The 26,785-nt window shown below is 35.7% G+C and overlaps 3 protein-coding genes across 4 annotated transcripts in view; all 3 read left to right on the plus strand.

Moving 5' to 3' along the window:
• The window catches only part of LOC115996226 (vesicle-associated protein 4-2-like), a 5,079-nt gene extending 3,177 nt beyond the window's left edge, over window positions 1-1,902 (plus strand). The window contains exons 5-7 of the mRNA XM_031235377.1: window positions 853-930; window positions 1,021-1,140; window positions 1,505-1,902. Coding sequence (XP_031091237.1) covers window positions 853-930; window positions 1,021-1,140; window positions 1,505-1,564 — 258 coding nt within the window. The 3' untranslated portion in view covers window positions 1,565-1,902. The remainder of the gene's footprint in view (window positions 1-852; window positions 931-1,020; window positions 1,141-1,504) is intronic.
• An 8,038-nt stretch (window positions 1,903-9,940) lies between these two features.
• LOC115996753 (transcription factor MYB41-like) lies at window positions 9,941-11,663 on the plus strand. Its single transcript, XM_031236145.1, has 3 exons — window positions 9,941-10,178; window positions 10,264-10,393; window positions 10,576-11,663. Exons 1-3 carry the CDS (start codon window positions 10,046-10,048, stop codon window positions 11,366-11,368), a joined length of 1,056 nt encoding a protein of 351 aa, XP_031092005.1. The 5' UTR covers window positions 9,941-10,045; the 3' UTR covers window positions 11,369-11,663.
• A 1,554-nt stretch (window positions 11,664-13,217) lies between these two features.
• Window positions 13,218-26,463, plus strand: LOC115996752. Of its 2 annotated transcripts, none has more exons than XM_031236143.1 (2): window positions 13,218-13,381; window positions 23,271-26,463. In XM_031236143.1, the coding sequence occupies exons 1-2, from the start codon at window positions 13,275-13,277 to the stop codon at window positions 26,035-26,037; spliced, it is 2,874 nt and encodes a 957-aa protein (XP_031092003.1). In that variant the 5' UTR covers window positions 13,218-13,274; the 3' UTR covers window positions 26,038-26,463. The 2 variants fall into 2 exon arrangements, with proteins under 2 accessions (XP_031092003.1, XP_031092004.1); XM_031236144.1 differs by having other exon boundaries at window positions 13,246-13,381; window positions 23,275-26,463.
• Window positions 26,464-26,785: the final 322 nt, after the last annotated feature.

Below are 26,785 nucleotides of genomic sequence, written 5' to 3' on the forward strand. Positions count from 1 at the left end.
TCTCTCCCCACCCTTCTTTTCTTTTTTTTTTTTTCTATGTACTGTACTGGCAGACATGATTGGATGTAAGAGTAAGAAAAATCTACGGCTGTAGTGTGCTACAGTCTTTTGAAGACAGCATAATGTGAAGTGGACTGGGAAATAGGGTTATCAATTGTTGGATTCCTCGGTTATTACTTATTAGTTTGATTTAAGCAACAGACTTCTTGGGGCCTGCAGATTTAGGGCTTAAAAAAAGCCGAGTAAAGTGAAACAATTTGTTCTCATTAATTCTCTTTTCTCCTTTGGAGTTCATCTTAACTAGTTTTGGATCACGTGTGAGATTGCCATCTTTGTGGTTGTCTTTAAACATGCCAATATATTGCACAGGAATAATCACAGCTCATCCTTGGCATATAGAAACATAACATAGGCCTGCGTCTCCAATTAAAGCCTAAGGTAGCTTAGATGTCTACTGATCTTTAACGGAATTTATCAGAAAGAAAATCTTAGGAACCTTGGTTGATAGATATGACCATTTCTATACTAGCAGGGTGCATTTGGACTTACTATATCTCTGCCTGTTCTCAGAAGAAAAAGGAAAACTTTTATATGGCCTTTACATAGCCTTACAGGTAACTAAAAGAGTTATATAGCATGTGTATATGCTTCTATTAGGTTCTTGCGATAGCCTGTCACACTGCTTCAATTTAGCAGCACTGTATTGCTGGGAAATCAAAAACTATTTTGAAGCGGTGTTTGGTTAAAACATAATTACGGTTAGAAGTTTAGTAGTGACTGAAATCATTTATATGCTGGTCTTGGAAGAACATATTCATGCACTGGACTAACTATCTGTTTTTTTTTTTACAGTTTGATGAACAAAAGGACGAAGTCGCAGTTGAACAAATACTGAGGGTAGTCTTCCTTGACGTAGAGCGCCCTTGTGCTGTAAGTAGGCTTCTTTAACAATCTGCATGGAGGTATTCATGGATTTATAGACACACCGGCATTTTCTCATGCTTTATTTACCTTCTGAAGGCACTAGAGAAACTTAATCGTCAACTAGCAGAGGCTGAGGCAGAGCTCGAAGCACGCAAGAAGCCTCCAGAAGATAATGGCCCCAAAATTGTTGGAGAAGGTCTTGTTATAGATGAATGGGTAAGTTATTTCAACTTCTACTTTATAAACCTGAATCTCATAAAAATAAAAAACCACCCTCTCAAGTTCCAACCAAGTGTCGATATTTGGAAAAAACGCAAGAACAACATCGGGAGAGTTGTAGGACTAGAATTTGGAACCAATTAACATATTGTCTCATATGTATTGGAGGATGATAGGTGTTGCCGTGAATGTAAGCACATTGCTGAACCACGTAAATCTTGTCTTCTTTATTTTCTGTCATTGTTTTCAATTCTTGTTCTTGTTTATCTCAACAGAACAGCACATGCATATACGAGTTTTTGAAAAGCTGCCTTGCCATGGCTTCTCATTTGATCTGTTCTCTGTGTTTTTGCAATTGCAGAAGGAAAGGAGGGAAAGATATCTGGCCAGGCAACATGTTGATGGAGTTGATTCAATGTAAACACTGGAACTTGTTATGCATAGCAGAATATGTGTAGAGACCCCTTCCAAATTCTCAGCAATTCACCCAAATATCAGGGAAGCTGCAAAAGTTTCTGTCAACCATTTCTGCACTTGATATCACAACCATGTTAGCTACTGCCTGCTGCATTCCTATTTGTAAATATCTCTGAATCTGTCTACGATGCTATGAACTAATATCAAGCCTAAAAAGTATTCAATTTGGTAGCTGCCATTGAATTACTTTTCTTCTTTTATCTGTATTGGGGTGAGGAGTGAAACCCACAGTCAATACTTGAAAGTGTGCACTGAGTAAATGCTGCTTTGACTTGGATGTGATCTTGATTATGATGCAAAGAAAAAATAAACATACTTTATAAAATTGACTAGTGATCAAATGAGTTCATCCTGTTATATGAGTTCGTGTGAACAGATCTAAGCTATTGAATGCTTGAGATCAATAGTTTTGATTTTGCCAACTGTGCAATGCATGTACAATTGCCGTGCACAATAGTCAAATCTAAACTATTAATCTCAAGTGCTTAATGACCCAGACCTGTTTAAACGAATTAGTAAGAAGAATGGACTCATGGAAACACTGGCCGTATAAAGGTAGGAACTTTATCACTTTATGGGTTAAAAAAGATTAAAGAAATTTCTTCAGAAAAAAAAAAAAAAGATTTAAGAAATTAAGACAAAAAGAAAAAGGAAAAATGAATGGGCCCACACTATAACTGTAGCACACTGTGTTGTCGGCTATCTGTTGGTCCTGTCGGATAAGATTGCCACCTGTCCCCCAGTCTCCATTGTATATGAGCTCATCTCTCAGATCTCCTCCATCACTGTCATTATTCTTAGTATTTCGATCAGAAATCCTAAAGCGAATTGTAAAAAACTCTGGGAAGCAAAGTAAAGAAGCTAGAAAGGGATCTCTATGAGCTGCTTGAATAGAGTTTGGATGGCCGCCAGCGTCGCCGTCGTGAATAACCAATCGGGTCTCGGCCAGCGGTGGAAATCCGTCGACAGCCCGCCGCTCTCCGGCGTTCCCGATGGGTTTACTGGAAGTGGGACCCAAGACGAGAGGCGGCGGGCAGACGATTCGCTCCGGCAAGTCATGTTCTTGAACTGCTGGGGACAGAGCTAATCAGAAAAACCTCTCAACGGCGATCGGAGGTCTTCGTTGGGCCCCGTAGCCGGATCGACCCGTTCTGTAGGATATTGGGCCAGAATTTTCTAGGCCCGTTGGGCTAGGCCTGGAATTGCAAATCGACAATGCTATGTGTTTTTTTTTTTTCCACTGTATCACTGTATGTATATAGTTGAAGCGAATGTAAAGCAAAGGCCCATATGCCACGTAGTACATTACTAATGCAAATTATGCCAATTTTATCATATTTTGTATATAACACTAAACACTGCCAATGTCATTCTCTGTTCTCATCTTTTTAAAACTCTATTTGTTGTTTTATTTTACATTCAGCGAATCAGTCTACTCATACCTTAGCTAGGAGAACCAATTTATTCGTATCGCTTGGGAGAACTCTACCCCGGACTTTTTGTTACATTTCTTTAATTAATGCATTGATGCTTTTATTTTCAAAAAAAAAAAAAATAAATACTAAACACTGCCTTCTTAAAAAAAAAAAAATCAAACTCCACTATTATTACAAATTATTATAAATTTATAATATGAAAACATTACGAGTCTTGTAGGTGAGCGATAATATTTTTTGCTTGTCGGAGCATCTTATAATTAGTTTGAGAAGTAACTTTTTAGAGATAACAATATAGGTTTAGGGTTACATAAATTAAATGGACCGAACCCACGTGCTACATCACAACAAATTATATCATGTACTTCGGGTAGATGAATCCTTGATACATGTATTTTTAATATACTATATATTTATTTTTAGTGTAATAGAAGTTCATTTTTTATAGATTTATTATATTTTGATACATATTTATTTTTAATGTATTACAAATTATTTTAATGTGCTACGTAGTTCACTTGGTTTAATACAATGCATAGGGTCGTGTTGGGTTACTTGGGTTGGGTCAAGCAACCAACGCTCAGAGCCTCATTACATCTACATTAAAAATAAAATATTTAAGTGAGCTAAGTCGAGTTAATAAATTTAAATTTTAAAATATGAGATAGTTTAACATGACCTGCTATAGTGTAGGATCTATGTTGGCTAGATTGGTACACTTGACATCACTATAAATTTATACAATAAAATTCATTATAAATTTATAATATGAACTCTCTTTGACAACACTTGACATGATAAATCGGCGCGCGCAGGCATATTGCGAAAGCAGTTTGAATGAACTTTATCATTACGCGTAAAAAGATGTGAATATGCGGACGTGCTTACGCCATGAAAGAAACTTAATTCAAATTATATATATATATATATATATATATATATATATGCTATATATAAATTATAAAATTAATGAAACACAAACATATATATATATATATATATTGCAAGTTGTATGTGTGTGTGTATATATATTATTAGTATACACACACAACATACGTCCTCTACGTGCGATGTCACCCTGCAAAGATACACGCATCTGCATGCATGCATGAAGGTAAGCACGTACGCAAAAATTTCAAACCATGATACATCATCGCCGGTCTTCCAGCAGGTTTTATATATTCTTTTATTGTATTATTTAAAAAACAAAACAAATCAATTGTGCATGGCAAGTGCGTACACGTATACTCGTATTCATATACGCATAATATATAGTATAAATTAACGTATGTATCCCCTTCACCGAATCATATCGATCTGACATGCATATATTGTTTAATAATTAAAATGTGGGGGGAAAATGGGAGCACATATTCAAAGTTGGTTGAGGGCCATCAAGCAGCACCTCACAACTATTAACCTAACGACATTCACATAACTACCAAAATAATAATAATAATAATTGTCAACTGTGGTGACGTGGCGTCTCCTCAGGGAAAGCTCTCACTGGCTAACTCTATCTTTGTGACAAGTAATTCCCTTCAAGAAGTATATGCTGCGTAAGCGAATCGAAGTTTCATATTAAACAAAAATTAGGAAGCAGCCGCAACCTTAGTAAGCAAATCGAAGACAATATTTGTATTTTTATTTTTTAACGTTAATCTTTAATTTACTTACAGCAGACACAGCCGTCAAAGGTTAATCCAGACAGGTGTATGATTTATTGGTATTCAATGTAAGATTTTCCCCTAATTTAATTATATATTGTATATGTTAATTAAATTTTCATGGTATCAGATCTCTTAAACAATTAATTAAGTTAAAAGTTTAATCATCTAAAGTTATTAGATATTCAGTTTTAAAATTGAATATCTGCATATAATGATGACAAGTAAGTTTTTATATCCTTCCCCATACTATTATTGCGTTATAGAAAATACTATATATTATATTATGTGAGATTTCAATATATATGTATGTATGTTTTCCTAAGCATTAAATTAATGGCAATTAGGAGTTTTTAATAAATTGTTAGGAAGATAGGATTTGTGTTTACACTGTCTGGTGGATAACAAGCACGGAACAAACCCTGAAGTTTATCTTCAAAGTTTAAACATTTACTTCCTAATATGTGGTTAAATCATTGACTTTAATATTGTTTCAAGAAAATCATGGCACAAGTGTCTATCAATGATGTAACTTGTTAGGATAAGGGTCATTGGGTTAACTATGCGTTTCCTTTTACGTATGGTTAAAATAACTTATTATCTTTATCTATCTGTTTAATTAACTGTTGGTAAATATAAAATTTAATTCGTTGAAACTAATTTGGTGTAGAAGTACACCAAACCCCTGCATATATGAATATGTGTGTCTAGTTGGTTAAATTGGTTACTGTTTCATTGTGATTAACTTAGCAGATTTCTTCTAGAACAGTATTTAAGATAAATATAGAAGCAAGGATAAACGTGCGATACAAGCAAGGGTTGAGAGACGAATTGAAGTGGTAGGAGGTTGTTTGACCTTGGGTTAATTCTTATATTTTGACAAAATCTTATATAAGATTGTTTTATGGATCTTTAATTTATCTATAAGACTGGTCAAGTTTTTCATAAATATTACATTTTCTTTTATAAATATTATAATTTTTTAAAAAGTAAATTTTAACCCATAAATATTACATTTTGATTTAGTAGCATTACTTTTTTTTTTTTAAAGTATTAATTTTTTTTTTCTAGTTCTTAGGTGGTAGATTATAGGTAATGACACATGATTCAGTCCGATGAACACAATTTGAGAATTACACCTAATGTGGTGACCTTTTGTGAGCACCAAACACTAATTAATTCTCCCATTTAATGGGCTGATATGATGGGTTAAGATGATTTATCACTCCACTATTTCATTAAATTTGAGAATTTGAGTGGGGTTTTGATGGCGAGAAAATTTCGTATTTGTGGGGAAAGTTGTGGTAAGAAGAGCGCGCCATGGGCAGTGTATAGAAACGTTTGACCAAATCTTTTATCGTTAGCTCAAAGGTTGATGAATCAAATAACATAAATTCCACGAGTTTGAAAATCCAAAAACTGAAATGAGCACAAAATCAAAGCTTACCCTACTGTACTACTACCTACTGTACAAAAAGCTACAAAAAGTAGCCGCCGCCGTCGCTGATGCGATGTAGTTCCATGCGTTGCGGCCGTCTACAAGTATACGCAACTACTTTCGACCTCTGTACGTACAGGTGTCCACTACAGCCTTGCTTCTTTGAACCCAAAGTGGGAAACTATGACATCCCAAAAAATGCTTACAAGTAACAATCTCATATATATAGGATAATAGGAATTTAATTGGAAGGAAATATTTCATTAATTATACCATATTTTAAGAAGGGTTGTAGCATGTTTAGGGGTTTAATTAGGTTCTTAAATTAGTCGAGAACATTTAATGCTCATACTTGTATATAAACCCTAAAAAGGGTTATAAATTGTTCAAAAAAATTTAACACGCAAAGCAATAATATACACGGTACTTGTTACATTCTTTACAGTTTATGTTTCTTGTTTATATTGACTATGCCTATAGTCATAAAACGAATATATATGTGACTAACCGATCTAAAAAATAAGTTAATAAGTCTTGTTTTGTTAGTAATAAGGTACAGGGCCAATTGAATTACATTCATGATTTACCTATTTTACCCGTTTTTAAGGCAAGATTAGAGCAGTAGGGTATAAAACCAACATGTATATTTATATTTTATAATGTATATGTTTCATGACTTTCATCTCAAATAAAAAACCTAAATTTTGTGAGCCATGTAAATTTACACATCCGCATTATATTGAAGGATTTGAAGCTATACAGAAGTCTATGAATGCAGACTTTAATCGATCTGGGTCGGAACTGTTCAAACAACAAATAATGCATCTGACTTTGGAAAATTTCTCAAATCATAACAAACTAGTGGCTCAGGTTCTGAGATGTTCCTGGCCACTAAATTTAAACAGGTTGGTGCAGAGATTGCCCAAAGTCCTATTAGAGGGAAAACAAGAGAGCCACATTTAATTTCCATGATTAAAGTCTTGCGCTCCACTGGCACTTGTGATCGATTTCCAGGTTTTACATGGAGGAAAAAGATTCTGTTTATGTTTTCAACTGCACAAGTACAATGCAGACTATGTACGTAGTCGGTGAATGCATTTTCTTTTTACTATCAAGTATTAATCTTATAAAAAAATTAGCACATTACATATTGACCGAGTAAAAAAGAAAATCGGGACAACCACCTTCAAGATGGTCTGACAATTTATGTGTTAATCATAAGATTGGTGTTACTGATTTGAACTAGCTAGTCAGATTAACTATGGACAATCTAAGATGTTTGATTTTCTTCTTGTAATTCTTTATCAGTTAGTTTCACAAATTAAAGTAAATTTTATTCAAAGTGTACTTTATATCATAACAATCAGGCTGTGGTTCCGGATTTTTTTTGTAAATTTTAAAAGAAAATGTTAAAAAAACATGAAATGGTATGCAGTCCAGAAGTGCAGTGTGGCATGGCGTTGACTTCTAAGCTAGGCAGCGATGAATGACATTTGTCCATAAAGATTGGCTGACTCACAAGGCTACACCCTCGAAAGTCCAATCTTGGCGTCTTTCAATAATTTAAAATAATAAAACAAAATAAAATTGTGTTTAATTTGAAAGTAATTCAAAGTTTATTTGACACGTAATATATTGGTGACATATATTATATATATATATATATTTTGCGCACCTTCCCGGCTTCCCGAGCCTTGTTTTGTTAATAACGTGGCAATAACTGTAACTAATAATATTTTCAATATTTGTTACTTTTTTTTTTTTTTGAGAACTTCAATATTTGTTACTTAATTTAAAGTTTAGTTGTATTAAAATACTCCGTAATATTTTTTTTTTTACTAAAAATACTCCATAATGATAAATATAGTAAGATATTAATGATACAAGTTACATAAATCAAGAAAAGACAGCTTCAATCAAGTCATATTAAAAGAGTAAATTTTGAATGTGAATGATGTAAATGCCTAGTTAAATATTTCTCTAAAAAACTCATCAACAATACAACCGTATATATGTATACACATATCTAACAGTAACCTTACTTAAATTTTCCAACTTAAACTCATGGATAACATTCATTATATTGTTACGTTGCATGTGCTTTTAGAATTGAACTTGGCATTTAATGGTATCCTCTCCAAGGAGTACATGTGATATGCATGTCCAAACATAAAAATTTAATGATTGTTATTTTCGCATTAAAGTGTCCAAAATATTTGTCGCCCAAATCATGGATTCAATTCAAATCTTTTCATGTTGACAAGGTGAGGTTTGATTGGAGCTTAGGTGATATGGTGATATGTGCTGACGCATTCTATACATCTTTCGTGGCATGAAAATATGGAAAGCAAATTCAAAAAAGTGTATTTCTTTTTTTAAATGGTCATAGAAGCAAGCTATATATGGGAAAAGACAATGCAATTAAGGAAAGGCAAGGAAGCTAGGTTTCATGGTAATTGGTAGGGAGAATCTAACTACCATACCGACTATTCAGTGTAATGTTTGAAGACTTGATGCAATGGTCAAAACCAGTACTTTGTTGCCACTTGTCTTCATCTTCCATTTAATCACGTTAATGTCTTCTCCCTTCAATTAGGAATTATTAGCAAATCATCATTTTTAATTTACTAAGAATTTCCCATATACTCCGTATAATTTTACATTTATTACACCTCGTCTACAGACTACAGTCAAATGACTCAAATCCATCCTTACAAAATACAAAGTTATATGTGGTTTCATTTTCAATTAATCACAATTTTTTATCCGCCACTTAATTACAATAATACCTACACTATCTCATTTCAAATAAAATAAAATTTTCTATTTATGGTGAATTTGAAAGAGCAATTCTAGTTCTAGGAGTAATAGAACAATTGAAATGGTTTGCTACGATTAATTTGGAACCAAGCCTGTATGAAAATTATGCTCTACTCACTTGACAAAGTCAAACTATTCTTAGATCTACTGAAGGATATCTTTTTGCATACAACATTTATGGATCTTAGCACTGATCTGGGTCACCCATCCTATAATTGATGTAAGTTGCTGCAAGTCAAGCACGTTTAACCACAGAGTTCTTTGATTATTTGGTTATCATATCATACTTAAAATCAATTGGTGATAAGTAGGTGGACATTAACCATTTAACCACATCTCACTATGGTAAGTCAAAACGCTATGTCTCGAATTGAGTAGGGGTTGAACTTGGCCGACCCGACCGATGCCCAATAGGCATTCAATCATTCAACATTCTAAAGAGTGAAGAAACAAACTTGCACTCATCATTACCTAAGAGTAAACCCCGCCTTAAAAGGGGTTAAACCAACATGCGTTGTACATAGTTGATCGGTTCAAACCAAAAGACCAATAGATTGCTTTCATTAGGAGTCAAAATTGAAACATTGTAATTATTAAGCTAACAGTTGGACCAAATTAACTTGGCTATAATTGTCCCCTACAAGGATACTTGCTCTTTAATTATTTTAATACTTGTGACTCCATTCTTAATTAAGGTTCAAATCTCAAAAAATTAGTGTAATCATTTGATTTAGAATTTAAAACCAAATGGTACGATGAATGTTGTTAATTAAAATACATAATTATTGCGACATTATTTCACCCTCATAGAGAAAGAAAGGTTGACATGGCAAAGGCCGGCGCCAAATACTCTTGACTTAAATCAATTTCCATGTCTACCTTCTCATCTATAAATTCGGCCTGGTGGTCATCTTCTCAAATGGACCTACAACTACACTTTTCTCTCTAAAGTTCACTTTTTCTCCCTCATCGCTCCTATCCACACATCTCTCAGTCTCCATCACGTACATACTCTCAATAATCTTTGAATTTGTCCACTAAAAGAACAAGGAATTGAACAAAAAATGGGAAGATCTCCATGCTGTGATAAGAATGGGCTCAAGAAAGGTCCTTGGACCCCTGAAGAAGATCTCAAACTCATCCACTATATTCAACTTCATGGTCCCGGCAACTGGCGAACTCTACCTAAGAACGCCGGTACGATGATATATTCATTAAAGTTTATTTAGTTTCATATTTCCATGTTTGATCAAAAATATAATACGAAAATCATCACTTGCAGGGCTTGAGAGGTGTGGGAAAAGCTGCCGTCTTCGTTGGACGAATTATCTTAGACCTGATATCAAGAGAGGGAGGTTTTCATTTGAAGAAGAAGAGACTATCATCCAACTCCATAGTGTTCTTGGAAACAAGTAAGATTATATTCTTACCTGGCACTTGCACTAGTACAAAAAAGCTCATTAAAACATAAATGTGTAATACAACTACCAGCTTAGGTTTTAATTGAGATGGAGCAATAAAACACTAATTAAAAACCCCCGAGTTTTTATTGTTGGGAGCTAATAAGGTTGCCGTTTTGATGAACTAAATTCAGGTGGTCGGCCATAGCGGCGCGCTTGCCGGGGAGGACAGACAACGAAATCAAGAACTACTGGAACACTCACATAAGAAAAAGGCTTCTCCGGAGCGGTATCGATCCGGTGACTCATAGTCCCCGGTTGGACCTTTTAGACCTCACCTCGCTTCTTAACTTGACGCAGCTAAATCTCTCCGGCTTGTTGGGGCTACAAGCGCTCGCAAGCCCGGAGGTTTTGAGGCTTCTCTGCACTCTCATGGCCACACAGAACGAAAACAACACGCCACAGATTCTATTACAGAAGCTTCAAGAAAGCCAGTTAAACAATAATAATCAGGTTGAAAACGAAAACCCTCTGTTATTATTGCAGAAATTACAAGAAAATCAGTCCCCAAATGCCCCAATCCAAAACCACCAGGCCGCAGCTTTTCAGCCGTGTGATCAGTTCCTAGACACTGTTCCATCAAACAACGTTTGCGCTTCCTCGTCTCTTCCCATGCAGCCCACCAACTTGAGTGCCGGCCAAGTAATTCAAGAAAGTTTGATCCCTTCAAACGGAGGAAATCTTATGAGCGGTCTACAAAATAATTATTATGGCGTGTTTGAGGCTGAACAGTCATTAAGCGATTGGAGCAATCAGTGTAATTTCGGGTTGGACTCGGTTCTTTCGACGCCGTTGTCGAGCCCGGGGTCGACAACGTTTGTGAACAGCGGGAGTTGTACTGAAGACGAGAAAGAAAGCGATTGCATCAGCAATATGATGAAATTTGAAATCCCATCAGCGAGCTTAGATTTCGAAGATTTGCTGTAAATATTAATATATAATCTGCATGCTACTGCGTATGTATATGTTTGGGATATGCGAGTGATCTGTTCATTTGTATTATTATTATTATTGTATTGTTTTATTTTGTTTGTTTCTTGGTTTCTTATTTTTCTGGGCTTTCTGTGGTTTCCAACGTTAATTTGAATGGCCGGCCGGAGACACTGTTACGTCTCTGTATATGGACCGTTCGAATTTGTTATTATAGTATGAGATGTTTGTTTTTCTTGTTGTTAGGTGTATAAAGACCAACTTTTAGTTTGTCATGCTTTGTTTTAAGGAGGCGTCCTTAGTACTGTACCTGGCCTTTGCGTGCAATATCTCCCTTTCTCTCTTTCACTCTTTCACTTCCACTATGGTTCTGACAGAACTTATTTAAGAGCTTATAGTTTTTTCAGCTTTTAGCTACATTTTCAGATATGTTTACAAAATATAGCCTATAGCATAATTAAGAAATTATAAACCAAAAATCAAACAATTGATTTTTTTTTTTGAGCGAAACAATTGAATATTATTATCTGATCTGTTTTCATATTTGAAGTCGATCTTACGGACTATGGAGTAATGGAGAAGGTAGAAAGGAGACAAGATTACATCACCATCTAACAAAAGAGGTTAAGATTGGATAATCCTAACCAAGATGTCAAGAGATCTATGTTTGTAACCATAATGCCAGTTTAGGAATTTGAATTCTTGCTCTCTTGGTTTGAACCGGTCAACTTAAGTAACATATGCTAGTTTGCTTTCTTGTAATTTTTTGGGGCCTGCTACTATCACAAAGCAAAGTTTACTTTACACCCAAAAGGGTTGTGGGTTTCCTCGCCATTAAAAAAAGATTAAGGTTAAGTGAAAATTGTGCATAATCTATTGCTGTAATAATACATATTGTTGAGATAATAATACAATCATTATATGTGGCGTTGGCATATATGCATGGAATATATCATGCATCCATGAACAGATGACAATATATAAAAGCTAGGTTTGGACGTCAATGTAACTGTTATATGTTGGTAAAGATGAGAATTAATGTATCTAATTAATAACAAAATTAAGATTATTTACTATTAGATTATCTCAGATAATAATGGTGGCATAAATTGTATCAAGATGCTATTTATATTCAAACATAGCCAATTGCATCAAGAGTTTGAGTTGTGGCCGAAAGTACAAACACCGAATTTGTTTAAATAAAAGGTCCAAAGCTAACAAAAATTTCAATTATACTCGTAAGATCAACAAAAGCATATTACGTAATCCTGGAATGAAGATCAATTAATGACCAAAAAGGGGAAAAAGTACAAAAATTCCTTGCTCTTAGGCATGGCAACCCAAAGATAAAAGAGAAAAAAGGGCATGGCAACTTGGTTTTATAGTAAACTTGATTGATTAAAAATCATCAAACAATAACAATTGTGTCATAAATTGCATCACGAGGCAGGCTGAGCTGTGGGCTTGTGGCTAAAACGAACTACAAACACCTACCTAAGTTGGCTACATAGAAGGTCCAAATGCAACAAAAATTTTAATTACATCCATAAAATTTACAAAAGCATATTACGTACATCGCTTGAAAGATCAATTAATGACAAAAAGAAAGAGGAGAAGAACAAAAATTCCTGGCTCTTAGGCTTGGCAACCCAAAGAGAACAAAAGAGGCATCTTTATTCCTTTTGAAGATGTGGAATACGTACATACTAAGCAAACACCATAAAGAAAAAAGAAAAAGAAAAAGAAAAAGGAGTTACATGACTTACTATATATATATAAACACTTCTACTCTATAAATAAATAAATAAAAATATTGCTACCAAACTCTCGTAATCCTCTGATTCAACCATAGACCTCGGTATTCATATATTCAACATACTTCACCATTCACATTACTTGAGCTATGCCAGGGGTGACGCAAAACAAGGAGAAAGATGAGGACAATGAAGAAGATCTTGATTTTGAGGAGTACATTGAAGAAACAAACGAATTATTTGGTCGCATTATAGAGTAATCTCTTTTTCCTTTCTTTTTTTTTTTCTTGCCCATTTTTGTGAATTTTACATGACTTACTTATATACTTGGATATATTTGTGTGTACATAAATAATATATAATAAGTGTCATACCATACCCAATATAATCTACCCTTTAATATATGACAAGATAGTATGGCTCAACGGGTTTAAGTCTAGCTAGCTAGTTTACTTTTGTCAATATATAGCTTTGGATGAACCGTTTCAGTACACGGTGTACTGTGTACATAATAATTTGCCGTAAATTATGTGTACCATTTCGACCGAGTTCGGTAATCTTAGCTTTATGAGGTTAAAAAATAGCAATTAATTTTTTTTATCAGTTATTAACCGATTAATATATTCTGTTTTATACAATTAACAAAGACCACTATAGGAAAATTAAACGATAATTACATTTAAATTTTGTTTTTTTTTTTACCATTTTTATGATGATTTGATACAAAACATGATTTTTTTTTAGCATACGAAAGAATAAAGTAAGATAAAATAAGAATATATGAAATTATAGTTTAATTAAAAAAAATTAAAGTTTATGATAAATTTGAGCCCGAGTTTGGCTATGATCTTTATCTTTTAAATAATTATTAACTATTCATGATTTATTTATTAAATAATTCATTAGCTAGTTAATAAAGGATGTAAAATAATAAAAAGAAAATATTGAAACAAAAAAAAAAGAATAAATAATTATTGTTACTTGAAAGTGTTATTTTATCTTTATTTTTAAAAAATATATGTGTCTAGTATTTACAAACATTCTAGATTTTTTAAAAAGAAGAATATGAAATAAGATTAAAACTAAAGTACCTATGAGAATGAAGAAAATAGAAGGGATTTAAGGTTAAGCAACTTAAAATTATATTATGATTGTACTAGCTAGTACCCGCTTATCAATTGTTTTAAACGGCTCAATTAATATGTGTGTGTGTGTATTTCTTTCTTTTTATTAACATATAAATAGTAGTTATACATCAAGTTTTGCAAATTTTACTGTGGATCGCGGTCCATAATGTATAATGGTCCATGCATTAAAACGACAGCATTTTGATTACTGAAAGAAAACAACAGAAATGGCTTCGTTCCGCGCCGTAAATTCTGTGTGTATAACATATTTAGTTTCATTTTATATATATTTTAGTTCCCTTTCACACAACTACAGTTCCTTTTCGATATAACTACGATTTTATTTGACATTATACACTCAAATATGTGAAACTGTTATCAATTTCCTTCCAACACAACTACTGTTTCTTTTATAATATAGTGCAGTTTCCTTTCAACACAATTATAGTATCATTTCAATATAACTACAGTTTCATTGGACAATATACACTCAAATATATGAAACTGTTATTCATTTTCATTTTATATACACTACAGTTTTCTTTCAACACAACTATAGTTTCATTTTTTTTAGAGTAAGAATACGAAAATGCATTAATAACTATAAAATTATACAACTATAGTTTCATTTTGATATAACTACAGTTTTATTTGATAATATAAAAACAAATGTGAGGCAGTATCTTTTGAGATGAACTGTAGTTTCATTTATGGAGCTCCGTTAAGACTCGACGATAGTCATTTCTTTACTTAACGAAACAACGATGTTTTGGAACTATGGTCCATAATGCATTGTGGGCCATGGTCCACCATATAATGAGTCCAAGTTTGGGGTATAGTAAATAAGCCCAACAAAATGTAGTTACTACTTTTAGAGTTTTAGATAACGGAACAACTTTTGTTTTTTATTTTGTTTTATTTTTTTGTTTTTTTTTTAACTTCTTATTATATGTTAAAAATTACATCCATTTTCTTTTAAACTCAGATCTCAATCGATTCGTTTTTACATATAAACGAATAAGATTCATTTATATTTTTTGCATTAACAGGGCGTTTGGTTGAGTTGGGAATTAGGGGGGAAAGAATTATAATTCTGTGAAATTGTAATTCAATTAATAAAGTAGGAATTGAAATTGTATCGTTTGGTAGACAGGAATAGGAGTACAGAAATTGAAAGGTATAGTAAGAAATGACAGAATGACTAAAATGTCCTTATGTAGTAATAATAATAATAATAATAATAATAATAATAATAATAATAATAATAATAAGTATAATAATAATTCTTTGAAAATAATAATAATAATTCTATAAAAAAGAATAACAACAACAACAACAACAACAACAACAACAACAACAACAATAATAATAATAATAATAATTCTTTCAAATTAAAAAAAAAAAAAGACAAAGAGTATGGGAAGAGGGGCAAAATTGTCTTTATAAACGAATGAATATCATTTATATTTTTTACATGCAAACTATTTTCACATAATTTTTTCTTATATATATTTTCAAATAATTTTTTCTTATATTACATGCAAACTATTGTGAACCGTAATATTAATAAAAAATGCATTATATATGTCAATCCCATGTTATGTCTCCGTTTTGTATGCATAAAGGTATACATTTTACTTTAAATCATATACACTTCAATTTTATTTGGCAATATTGTGTACGTGTAGTATATTTTTATTAAACAAACGTACATTTACATTATATTGTTATATTGATGGGTGTAGTTTTCGCGGTGGATGGAAAGAAATAGATGTTAAAACGGGAAGAAGTTCCCCAGTATCGTTCTCAAAGGACGGCAATGAGGGAATTCAAGCGGTAAGGGGATTAAGCACAAGAGTGTTTAGTGTTTAAAAGCTAACCCAAGCATAGTAAGGGATGCACATGAAACATAACGAAAATAGGAACAAATATTGGAAACAATCAATTGGAAAGGAGGATTTGGATCTTGCAACTCATATAGGTATCCTTGATTTCCTAAGATACTAGGCTAGCAACACTTAGATAACGAAAATGAGACAAGGTCACCAACACCACCGCCACTCTCGTGGTCAATGGACTCACTCCTTAGACCGTAATGTCATCCTTGTGATCACTAGGCTAGGAGAGGCATTTTGTCAAACACGTTATGTGCCTCTTATCTTCCACTTCTCCCTTTTCTCAAAGGTGAGAGGGAAATGTGCTAGGCTAGGCTAAGGAGTAACTCTACTCTCGTAGATGAGACTCCTTCTCCAAACACCTCTCATATAGGTTGATCACCCCTACACAAGAGTCAAAGTGGATCACCACTCACACAATCAAACTCATAATCAAGCAATTGCAAAACCTAATTGATCAATTCAAAGCTCAAGAACATCCATACAACATTGCTCAATCGAAATCCACAAAGATCTATCTAATCATACTTGGAGTTGAAATAGCAAAAGGTAAAAGTAATGACAAGAAATTAAAAGGAAGACTTAGCTAGGAATTGAGCTTTGAATTTGAACTTGAACTTGAAATTGAAATTTAATCTTGAACTTGAATGTAGATCACAATCTTGCAACAATGGAATTCTTCTCTAATTCTAATCTAAACCTAAGAATTGCAATGTGGAGTGAATTGGGAGGGATCTCTCTAGGCTAATCCTAGAGAGAGAAATATTCTAAAGTGACCTAGGACTGAAGTGTGATGGATCACTTGCAAAAATGACTCAATTCCCCTTTTAAACATTGCAAAAATTGCCCACTTTCGCGATGGACGCCCTGGTGGACGCGCGTCCACGGGCGCGTCCACGGTGTTATTTGCGTCCAAACTTCAACTTCTGCAAGTGTTCTGATGGACGCTCGGGTGGACGCGCGCGTCCACTGCGCGTCCACAGCAGACCTCTGTTCTGCTGTCAAACTTCTGCAAGCATAATCTCGGACGCAGGCCCCACCATGGGTGGACGCGCGTCCACCGCGCGTCCACTGCACGTCCACTACAGTCCTGGCCTATTTTTTGCTCCAACTTTGGTTTGTTCTTCACTTATCTGAAATGTTGTCATTTCCTGCCTTTTTTGCACATCTTTTACCTACAAAACAATTAGCCAAGCGTGGAACGGGGTCTAATGACAATAACAAGCATTCTAAAGCAAATTAGGACTAAAACATTCATAAGGGCCGTGAATTATGCACTTAATGATCCACAAATAACCTTATAAAAGTGATATCTTTTGCACTTATCAAACTTTCCACACTTTAAACCTTGCTTGTCCTCAAGCAAGCTATCCTTAAACAAGCAAAACATAAGTGCAAAGGATGCCACAAACTTTGATATGCAAGAAAGCTTAAGACAAAAGAACGATGCACATATTTGAAATCAATACACTCTTTATGCTATCATGAAAATGTGCCTTCAAACGAACACTTAGATTCTCAACAACGAATATCCCACGAAACAAAGCCCTTAGGCTAAAACAATTCATTTCAATTAACTCTTTTTCTCACACTTTTCAAGCATGCAATCCAAACGAGGGTTCACCAACCATTTAGAACGGGCCACTAGCCGAGCCAACTAGTGGGAACGATGTGCACAAGCCAACCCTATTAGACCACCCGTATAACCTCAAGCCCCCTAAGTTCTAGCGTGATAAACAAAAAGGCGTCAAGGTTATCTACTACCCCTCAAGACTAACCATCGGGCTACCCGATCTCACATGGAGCTCCATGCTTTTTCGAGAACAGTGCAATGGGCGCCCGGTCCTAACGGGATAGATCTCTCCTTTTCCTATTCCCCAAGATAACCTCATCGGGCTACCCGACTTCACATGGATCTCTATGCTTTTTCGAAGACGGTGCAATGGGTGCCCGAATCTTGGCGGAAAGGCTCTCTTAAATTTTTCTCGTCTCCCAAGACCTTGCATCGGGACAACCGACTTCACGTGGATATCCACGCTTTTTCAAAGACGGTGCAATGGTTGTCCCAAATGTCCTAGCAAGACGGTTCTAGTTTTTTCATATCCTAAGGTGGCCACATTGGGCTCTTTTGGGGTTTTGGCCTCATTGGGCTCTTTTAAACAAAATAAAGCAAAGCATCACCTTCACAACCCCTCACGCCACCTTCGGGAGAGCAAAAGTAAAGAAAATTAGGTTCATTTCCGGGCTTAGTAAACATTATATTACTAGGGTTGATAGGTGCACACTCCCACTTCGTTACCTCCTTGACCATGGTCCGAACAAGATGAAGGGTGAACATCACACAAGCATACAAAAATCAACAATTTTAAAAGTGTACAAGGGTTTTATTTCAAGGGATATTCTAAATTGAGAATCAAACATTCCTTCAAATCACGCATTTTCTAAGATAGATTAAACAATGTATTCATTTCAAACATATACAAAATTCTACGCTAAGCATCACTTTTGTAAATCAAAGTTTTTAAGCACAAAGGTGCTTCCCTTTCCACACTTTAAAACGAACATCGTCCTCGATGTTCACATTGAGCACAAGGTGGGAAAGTCAAAGGTCTCAACAAAAGCTATGCCCCTTTTCCACACTTTAGAAGTGTGCTATGGGCTATAGGATCACACAAAATGCTTTTATGAAGGATTCAAACAAATGCAAAGTCACGCCATCTCCCGGTTTCCACACTTTAAAACGAAAGCATATAGGTAATGAAAATAAGTAAGGGAGATAAAGAGACTCCCCTTGTTGCTTCTCTTCGAGTACCTTGCCTTTAATCATGGTTGGGAAAGGCATAACCTCTTAGCTTTGAGCCATTTATCAATTTCCCTATACCATCAACAAACACATTGCAATACTACAAACCATATTAGAGAATTTAACTTCCATTAATGCAAAACTTATTGAAAGCAAAAGTAAACAATAAAAACAAAAATGCATAAAAATGTAAGATAACCTCGGGTTGCCTCCCGAGAAGCGCTTCGTTTAACGTCCGTAGCCCGACGCAACTCTCAAGCCCTCATTCCAACATACTTGGACGGGGACAAGTCCTTTTGCCCCATCAACTCTTTCTTCAAGATATGCCCTCAAATGCCGGGCATTGGAAAACTCCTTTAATTCTATACATAGCATACTCTTTTCCCAAGGTTGGCAATTATCCATGTCCATGAGTATGCTATTATCTTCCAACTTTCCTCTTTTTTCATTTTTCTTCTTTTCACCAAACTCCTTTTCATCATTTCTCACTTTTTCCTCAACTTCCTCCCTAACACTCTCATCATTTGTCTTTTTCTTGTCCTCAACCTCTTCTTTTACATTCTCCTTTTCAACCCTTTCACTCCGATCTTTACCAATCAAATCATGAATATATAAAGCATCATCAAGGGAATTATCATGGAAAGTCACACATTCAATATCACTTAAATCACTTAAGCTAGCATCAACATTAACATCATCATCACCATATATCTCATGGAAATCATTAGTAAGCTCATTTGACAAAGATTCATCACCAAAAGTAAAAGACTCAAGAACATCATTCTCATCTAAAGAAACGAAAGAATTGTTTTCACAAGGATTGGAAGAGTTGCTATCATAAGGATTGGAGAAATTATCCTCACACGACTCTATTGCATCATTCTCCGTGGAATTGAAAGAATTATTTTCACAAGCATCAAGATAATTTTCATCATCACGTTTAGCATCGATATTACCCACATTCTCCAAAGGATTGGCATGCACATTATCAACAACACAATCCACATTACCAACAACATTTTCAATATAAGCATCCCCACAATTATGATCAAAAGAATCATCATATGACTCATCACAAAAATTAGCATGCTCTTTAACACCAATTTCATCACTAGGCATCTCAACACAAGCATTATCAACATCTTCAATTATGCAATTATTTTCACTAGTCATATTTACCACTTTTTCAACTCCATCATCAACACAATCAATATTAGCATTATCAAAATGAATACGCACACCAATATCATCACAATCATTATTCTCATCACACATCTCGGCCCAAGATCTAGAAATTTTATCACCAAGAGTAGTGCTAACACTAATAGGGTCAAGTGTCTTACCATGAGTATCTTCTTCTTCATTTCCACATTTGGCCACTTGAGCCATTTGATCTTCTAAGGTTCGAATTGATGCTTGCGTCTTTTGCCCTAGGGAGGGGGGTCTTTGTCTAAATTCTTGCTTCCACCCTTCCCTAATATTGGCCATTTCTTGCTTTAATTCTTCTATCCTTGCCAACATCTTGTTCTTCATTTCTTCCATGTTTTCATCCTCATATGGTTGCATCATGTACTCCTCATTTTCATAGTGGTTGGAGTAGTATGAATAGTCTTGATGATCTTGAGAATATGGAGGGTATTGGGGATTTTGATCAACTTCGTCCCTATGGTGCTTGTACCTACATTCACATGGGAAGTTAGTCTTACATTTCTTGCAATATGGGTACTTTTGGCATTGATACCTATAGTGAGGCCCTTTACAAGCATAACACGTCACTTGTCGATTCATATCCTCAAACATGTGTTCCTCAATGGTCTTGAAGCGGTCATTTGGGTCTCTTGGTTTGGGTTTCAACCAATGGTCATACATGTGCTCGATAATAGATTTCTTTTTGGGTGGAGGTGTGTTTTGAGTGTAAGATTATGGAGAGTAAGCTCGGGATGGGTAAGAGTCGTAGGATTGAGAATTAGAGAATCTTCTTTGTCGAGGGTAGTCATCATCCTCGTCATAATGGGTAGATTGGTAAGATTTTGAATCGTAGCTTTGAGGTAGTGGTGGGGCTCTTCTTGAGTAGTGGTAATCACCATATTCTCTATCATCATATTGAGGTCTTGATGGTTGCCTTCTTGGTTGGTATTCTTCTTGTGAAGATCCATATGTCCTTGAGTAAGGTTGTTCATAGTCCTCATAATCTCTATAATCATAGGGGTTAGAAACTTGAGCATTATTGCCTCCCCTTGGTTGCCTATATCCTCCTTGGTCTTCATAGTAATCCTCTTGTTGATATCTTGCTTGAGAATACATTATGGAGGATCAACCTATCAACACAAAGACAAGAGAGTGTTTTGCAACTAGAAGTAGTAGCAAATGAAATGACAAAAAGATTAAAATGTAAACAAAGTAAATTGCAAAAATAGAAAAAAAAGGGGGTTAGACTCTCTAACTTGAACACTTGCTCATGTTAACCCAAAGGCACTTACTACTCAAAAATCGATGCCATCCCCGGCAACGGCGCCATTTGATGGGTGTAGTTTTCGCGGTGGATGGAAAGAAATAGATGTTAAAACGAGAAGAAGTTCCCGAGTATCGTTCTCAAAGGACGGCAATGAGGGAATTCAAGCGGTAAGGGGATTAAGCACAAGAGTGTTTAGTGTTTAAAAGCTAACCCAAGCATAGTAAGGGATGCACATGAAACATAACGAAAATAGGAACAAATATTGGAAACAATCAATTGGAAAGGAGGATTTGGATCTTGCAACTCATATAGGTATCCTTGATTTCCTAAGATACTAGGCTAGCAACACTTAGATAACGAAAATGAGACAAGATCACCAACACCACCGCCACTCTCGTGGTCAATGGACTCACTCCTTAGACCGTAATGTCATCCTTGTGATCACTAGGCTAGGAGATGCATTTTGTCAAGAGTCAAAGTGGATCACCACTCACACAATCAAACTCATAATCAAGCAATTGCAAAACCTAATTGATCAATTCAAAGCTCAAGAACATCCATACAACATTGCTCAATCCAAATCCACAAAGATCTATCTAATCATACTTGGAGTTGAAATAGCAAAAGGTAAAAGTAATGACAAGAAATTAAAAGGAAGACTTAGCTAGGAATTGAACTTTGAATTTGAACTTGAACTTGAAATTGAATTTTAATCTTGAACTTGATGTAGATCACAATCTTGCAACAATGGAATTCTTCTCTAATTCTAATCTAAACCTAAGAATTGCAATGTGGAGTGAATTGGGAGGGATCTCTCTAGGCTAATCCTAGAGAGAGAAATATTCTAAAGTGATCTAGGACTGAAGTGTGATGGATCACCTGCAAAAATGGCTCAATTCTCCTTTTAAACATTGCAAAAACTGCCCACTTTCGCGATGGACGCCCTGGTGGACGCGCGTCCACGGCGTTATTTGCTTCCAGACTTCAACTTCTGCAAGTGTTCTGATGGACGCCCGGGTGGACCCGTGCGTTCACAGCAGACCTCTGTTCTGCTGTCAAACTTCTGCAAGCATAATTTCGGACGCAGGCCTGGACGCATGGGTGGACGCGCGTCCACCGCGCGTCCACTGCAGTCCTGGCCTATTTTTTGCTCCAACTTTGGTTTGTTCTTCACTTATCTGAAATGTTGTCATTTCCTGCCCTTTTTGCACATCTTTTACCTACAGAACAATTAGCCAAGCGTGGAACGGGGTCTAATGACAATAACAAGCATTCTAAAGCAAATTAGGACTAAAACATTCATAAGGGCCGTGAATTATGCACTTAATGATCCACAAATAACCTTATAAAAGTGGTATCTTTTGCACTTATCATATATATATATTACTCCGTAATATTTAATGAATTATAACCTTGATAACTCCTTCACTTTTACCACACGCTACATTGCAGGTACCTTTTTCTTATTCTTTAACTATCATTTCATTAAAACTATTTTATAACAATTAATTTAATTTTATATTATATTTTAATTAAATTTCTATGAATCGTAAATCACTAAATCTTACGGAGTATATGTATATATAATACATATATTATTTTGTGTGTATATATATATATATAATATATGTGGCTACTATATATCTCAGTATTATAAATATAATTTGAACTACAATTTACCATTTTAAGAAATTGTGAAATACAAGTTGAACTAAAATTTTGTAATTATTTTTATTTATGGATATGTTAATATTATATATATGTTTAAAATGATTTGATGGATGTAACTTAATTGGTAATTTTCTTTCCAAAAAAAAAAACTTAATTGGTAATTTACGATGAGTTTGGGTTGACTATTTGGTCAGGAAGATGGGACGTGTGCATGCGGTTGTGAACAAAATTGAGACAGCTTTGGTTACAAACATCACAAGTGATTTAAGTATTGTGAAGGCTTTGGTGGTAGAATTTTGCACCCAAAAATACATGAAAGCCCATGTGAGAGGCAAGGTAGAATGCATAGATAAAGAAGTTGAGGAGCTAATTAAGCATTTGAAAAAGAAAAGGAAGAAAAAGAAAGAGGAAGCCCTAGAGGGGAATGGGAAGGAGGAAGAGGTAGTTAAGAAAGAGCAAGCCGTAGAGGGGGATGGGAAGGAGAAAGAGGTTAAGAAGAAGACTGAGGAGGAGAGAAAGCTGGTGAAAACCTCTGAATGGTTGTATTGTATTGGCAAGAAAACGGAGAAAATCAAGAATTTGGTTTCCCAATTCGGGAGCCTGCCGGATGAAGATGAGTACGAGGAGGAGAGCAGTGCATCGTCGTCATTGTCGTCGTCGTTAACCGGTGGTAAGAGGGAAAAGCAGAAAACGGTATCAAACTCCACGGAATGCTATAAAATGTGCATCCAAGAGACCCTCCTGATTTCGCCAATGATCACGGGTACCCTTAAAAAGAGCTACGACCATCTTCCCCCAAACTTGAAGCTGTGTGTGCTCACCCTTGCCGCATTTCCAGAGGATTTCATCATCAAGAAAAGGCCACTCATATATTGGTGGATGTCAGAGGGCTTTGTAGCGATGGAGGGAAATTCCAAGTCAGCTGAGGAAGTTGGGGAAGAAAACTTCACCAAACTTATCCAACTGGGCTTAATTCAACCATGGTATGAATCAGGCAACACTACTATAGACCTGCAACCACATAATAATGTGCATGTACAGGGTTGTAGTGTGCATCCTTGGATTCGAAGAATGTTAGTTCCAATTGCAATGGAAGCCCGGTTGTTTGAATTTTTTGGTGTTCCACCTATGACCACGACTGGGAATAACAGAAGCCGACGTGTGTGCTTATATGATGATGGAGATGGAGAAGGAGTTGAGCATACTGCCACTTGGAAAACTAGAAATCGGAAATATCACAAGCTTTTTCAAGATAGGTTCAAATGGATAAAAGCTCACTACAGAGGAGTGCAGCTGATTGAAAGGCAGTTGTTAGATATGAAAAAGGTGTTAAAAATGGAAAAGGATCTTAAAGTGGTGTATAAAAGGCAAAATAAGCTGATGATGTCTACTAAATTTCTAACTGATCTCAATAATTTGGTTGCTGAAGTCGCCCATGGAAAAGTGAAACATGGAAGCGATGATGATGATGCCCTCCTCAGGGCCGTCAATAAGCGGCTAAGCGATCTCAAGACTCGAATTGATGATGATGATAATGTTCTAAAAAACATTAATGAATTGCATGATGAGCAAATGAAACTGCAAAATGAGATTGAGGGCTTGCACAAACAATTCCAAGTGCAACATCAGATTAATTATCTGGATAGGATGCTGGATCCGAAATGGGTGAATGATCCTGTGATCTACAACAGAATAAACAACTGTGAGACCTTGCAAAAAAATGAGGAGGTGTTATTTGGCCACAATGACCTCAACAATCCATTTCCTTCTCCCATGAAGAAGAAGAACAAAAGGACCACCACAAGTACTAACCAGAATGAGCAAGCCAAAAAAAGTGATGCAGTGAGCAATGATGAGACGGCTGCGGCTTTGGCTTTGGAGAGATTACTGGCAATCATCAATGTTACCCAAAAATACTTGGATATGGATCATGAACCCTTTGGTAAAATGAAATGGCTTCGAACTCTTCACTTGGGACGGTGGCGAGACTCCCTGCCTGTTCCTCACATTGAGGTTGAAAATGACCGCATCTTCGAAGCCCTGTTCCATGTGGCCAAGCATTTGAAATACTTGAGCCTGAGAGGGATTTCAAGGATCACTACATTGCCCTCCACTATTTCTAAATGCTGCAACCTCCAAATCTTGGACCTCAAGGCCTGTTACAATTTGGAAACGCTTCCTTCTGAGATTGCCTCCCTCTATAAGCTCACTCATTTGGATGTTTCAGAATGTTACCTCCTTCAGAACACCAATTTGTGGAGCCTTGTTCAAAACCTTCAGTGCCTCCAAACCTTAAAGGGTCTCAAGGTAGATCAATCCACTCTCAACTCCCTTCAAACCTTGGCATCTGCTGCTACCTTAAGGAAATTGAGCATCATACTCACTGCACCCAACTTAAACATAGATCTACTAACCAGTTTGAGCAAGCTTTGCATTCTCACAATAACATGGAGGATAACACCAGATACCCAGCCAAAACCAGAAAAAAGTGATGATGGTGGTGGTGCCAACACTGAGAATCCGCCACAGCAACAACCTGCAGGAAGAGAAATTAGTGCCAACACTGAGACCACACCACACCCAAAACCAGAAATAAGTGATGTTGCCAGCACTAGGAATCAGCCACAGCAAAACCCCCTACAAAAAAGTGATGAAGAAGAGGTGATAGGTGGTATTGAGGAGGCTCTGCCAAATCTAAAGAAGCTTGACCTGAGATGCTATCCAGATAAAGATTGGCCAAATTGGGCTAAGAAGCATTCTTCATTGGAAACACTTTACATCACTGGAGGAGACCTGGAGGAGTTTCCCATGGCAGATCTGCATCTACCAACACTCCAGCTTCTGCGTTTCAAATATTTAACCAAACTCAAATTGGGTCAGGACAACACACCTCAACTAAAATCCACCAAATTTCCCTCTCTCATCACTTTCCTTAACCATGGCATCAAGTCTAAGAAGTGACAAGAATGCATGCATCATATCATGCAACAAGAAAGTTTGATCCCTTCAAACGGATGAAATCCTATGAACGGTCTACAAAATAATTATTATGGCGTGTTTGAGGCTGAACAGTCATTAAGCGATTGGAGCAATCAGTGTAATTTCGGGTTGAACTCGGTTCTTTCGACGCCGTTGTCGAGCCCGGGGTCGACAACGTTTGTGAGCAGCGGGAGTTGTACTGAAGACGAGAAAGAAAGCGATTGCATCATCAGCAATATGATGAAATTTGAAATCCCATCGGCGAGCTTAGATTTCGAAGATTTGCTGTAAATATTAATAATCTGCATGCTACTGCGTATGTATATGCGAGTGATCTGCTCATTTGTATTATTATTGTATTGTTTGGTTTCTTATTTTTCTGGGCTTTCTGTGGTTTCCAACGTTAATTTGAATGGGCGGAGACACTGTTACGTCTCTGTATATGGACCGTTCGAATTTGTTATTATAGTATGAGATGTTTGTTTTTCTTGTTGTTAGGTGTATAAAGACCAACTTTTAGTTTGTCATGTTTTGTTTTACGGAGGCGTCCTTAGTATTGTACCTGGCCTTTGCGTGCAATATCTCCCTAGCTTTCTCTCTTTCACTTCCATTGTAGCATAGTCAAGAAATTATAAACCAAAAATCAAACAATTGAATATTGGTTCTGATTGGTAAATGGTTGTTAGAGGATATGACTACTTGATAACATAAAAGTAACAAATATCTCGTT

This window comes from Ipomoea triloba, chromosome 11 (genome assembly GCF_003576645.1).
Source record: "Ipomoea triloba cultivar NCNSP0323 chromosome 11, ASM357664v1".
Classification (NCBI taxonomy): Eukaryota; Viridiplantae; Streptophyta; class Magnoliopsida; order Solanales; family Convolvulaceae; genus Ipomoea; species Ipomoea triloba.

Bases quoted from the DNA above. Each gene is read 5' to 3' on its own strand.
- LOC115996753 (XM_031236145.1), top strand. From the start codon at position 10,046: ATGGGAAGATCTCCATGCTGTGATAAGAATGGGCTCAAGAAAGGTCCT. The intron at 10,179-10,263 runs GTACGATGATAT...CATCACTTGCAG, and splicing joins AACTCTACCTAAGAACGCCG to GGCTTGAGAGGTGTGGGAAA. The intron at 10,394-10,575 runs GTAAGATTATAT...AACTAAATTCAG, and splicing joins CATAGTGTTCTTGGAAACAA to GTGGTCGGCCATAGCGGCGC.
- LOC115996752 (XM_031236143.1), top strand. From the start codon at position 13,275: ATGCCAGGGGTGACGCAAAACAAGGAGAAAGATGAGGACAATGAAGAA. The intron at 13,382-23,270 runs GTAATCTCTTTT...CTATTTGGTCAG, and splicing joins TTATTTGGTCGCATTATAGA to GAAGATGGGACGTGTGCATG.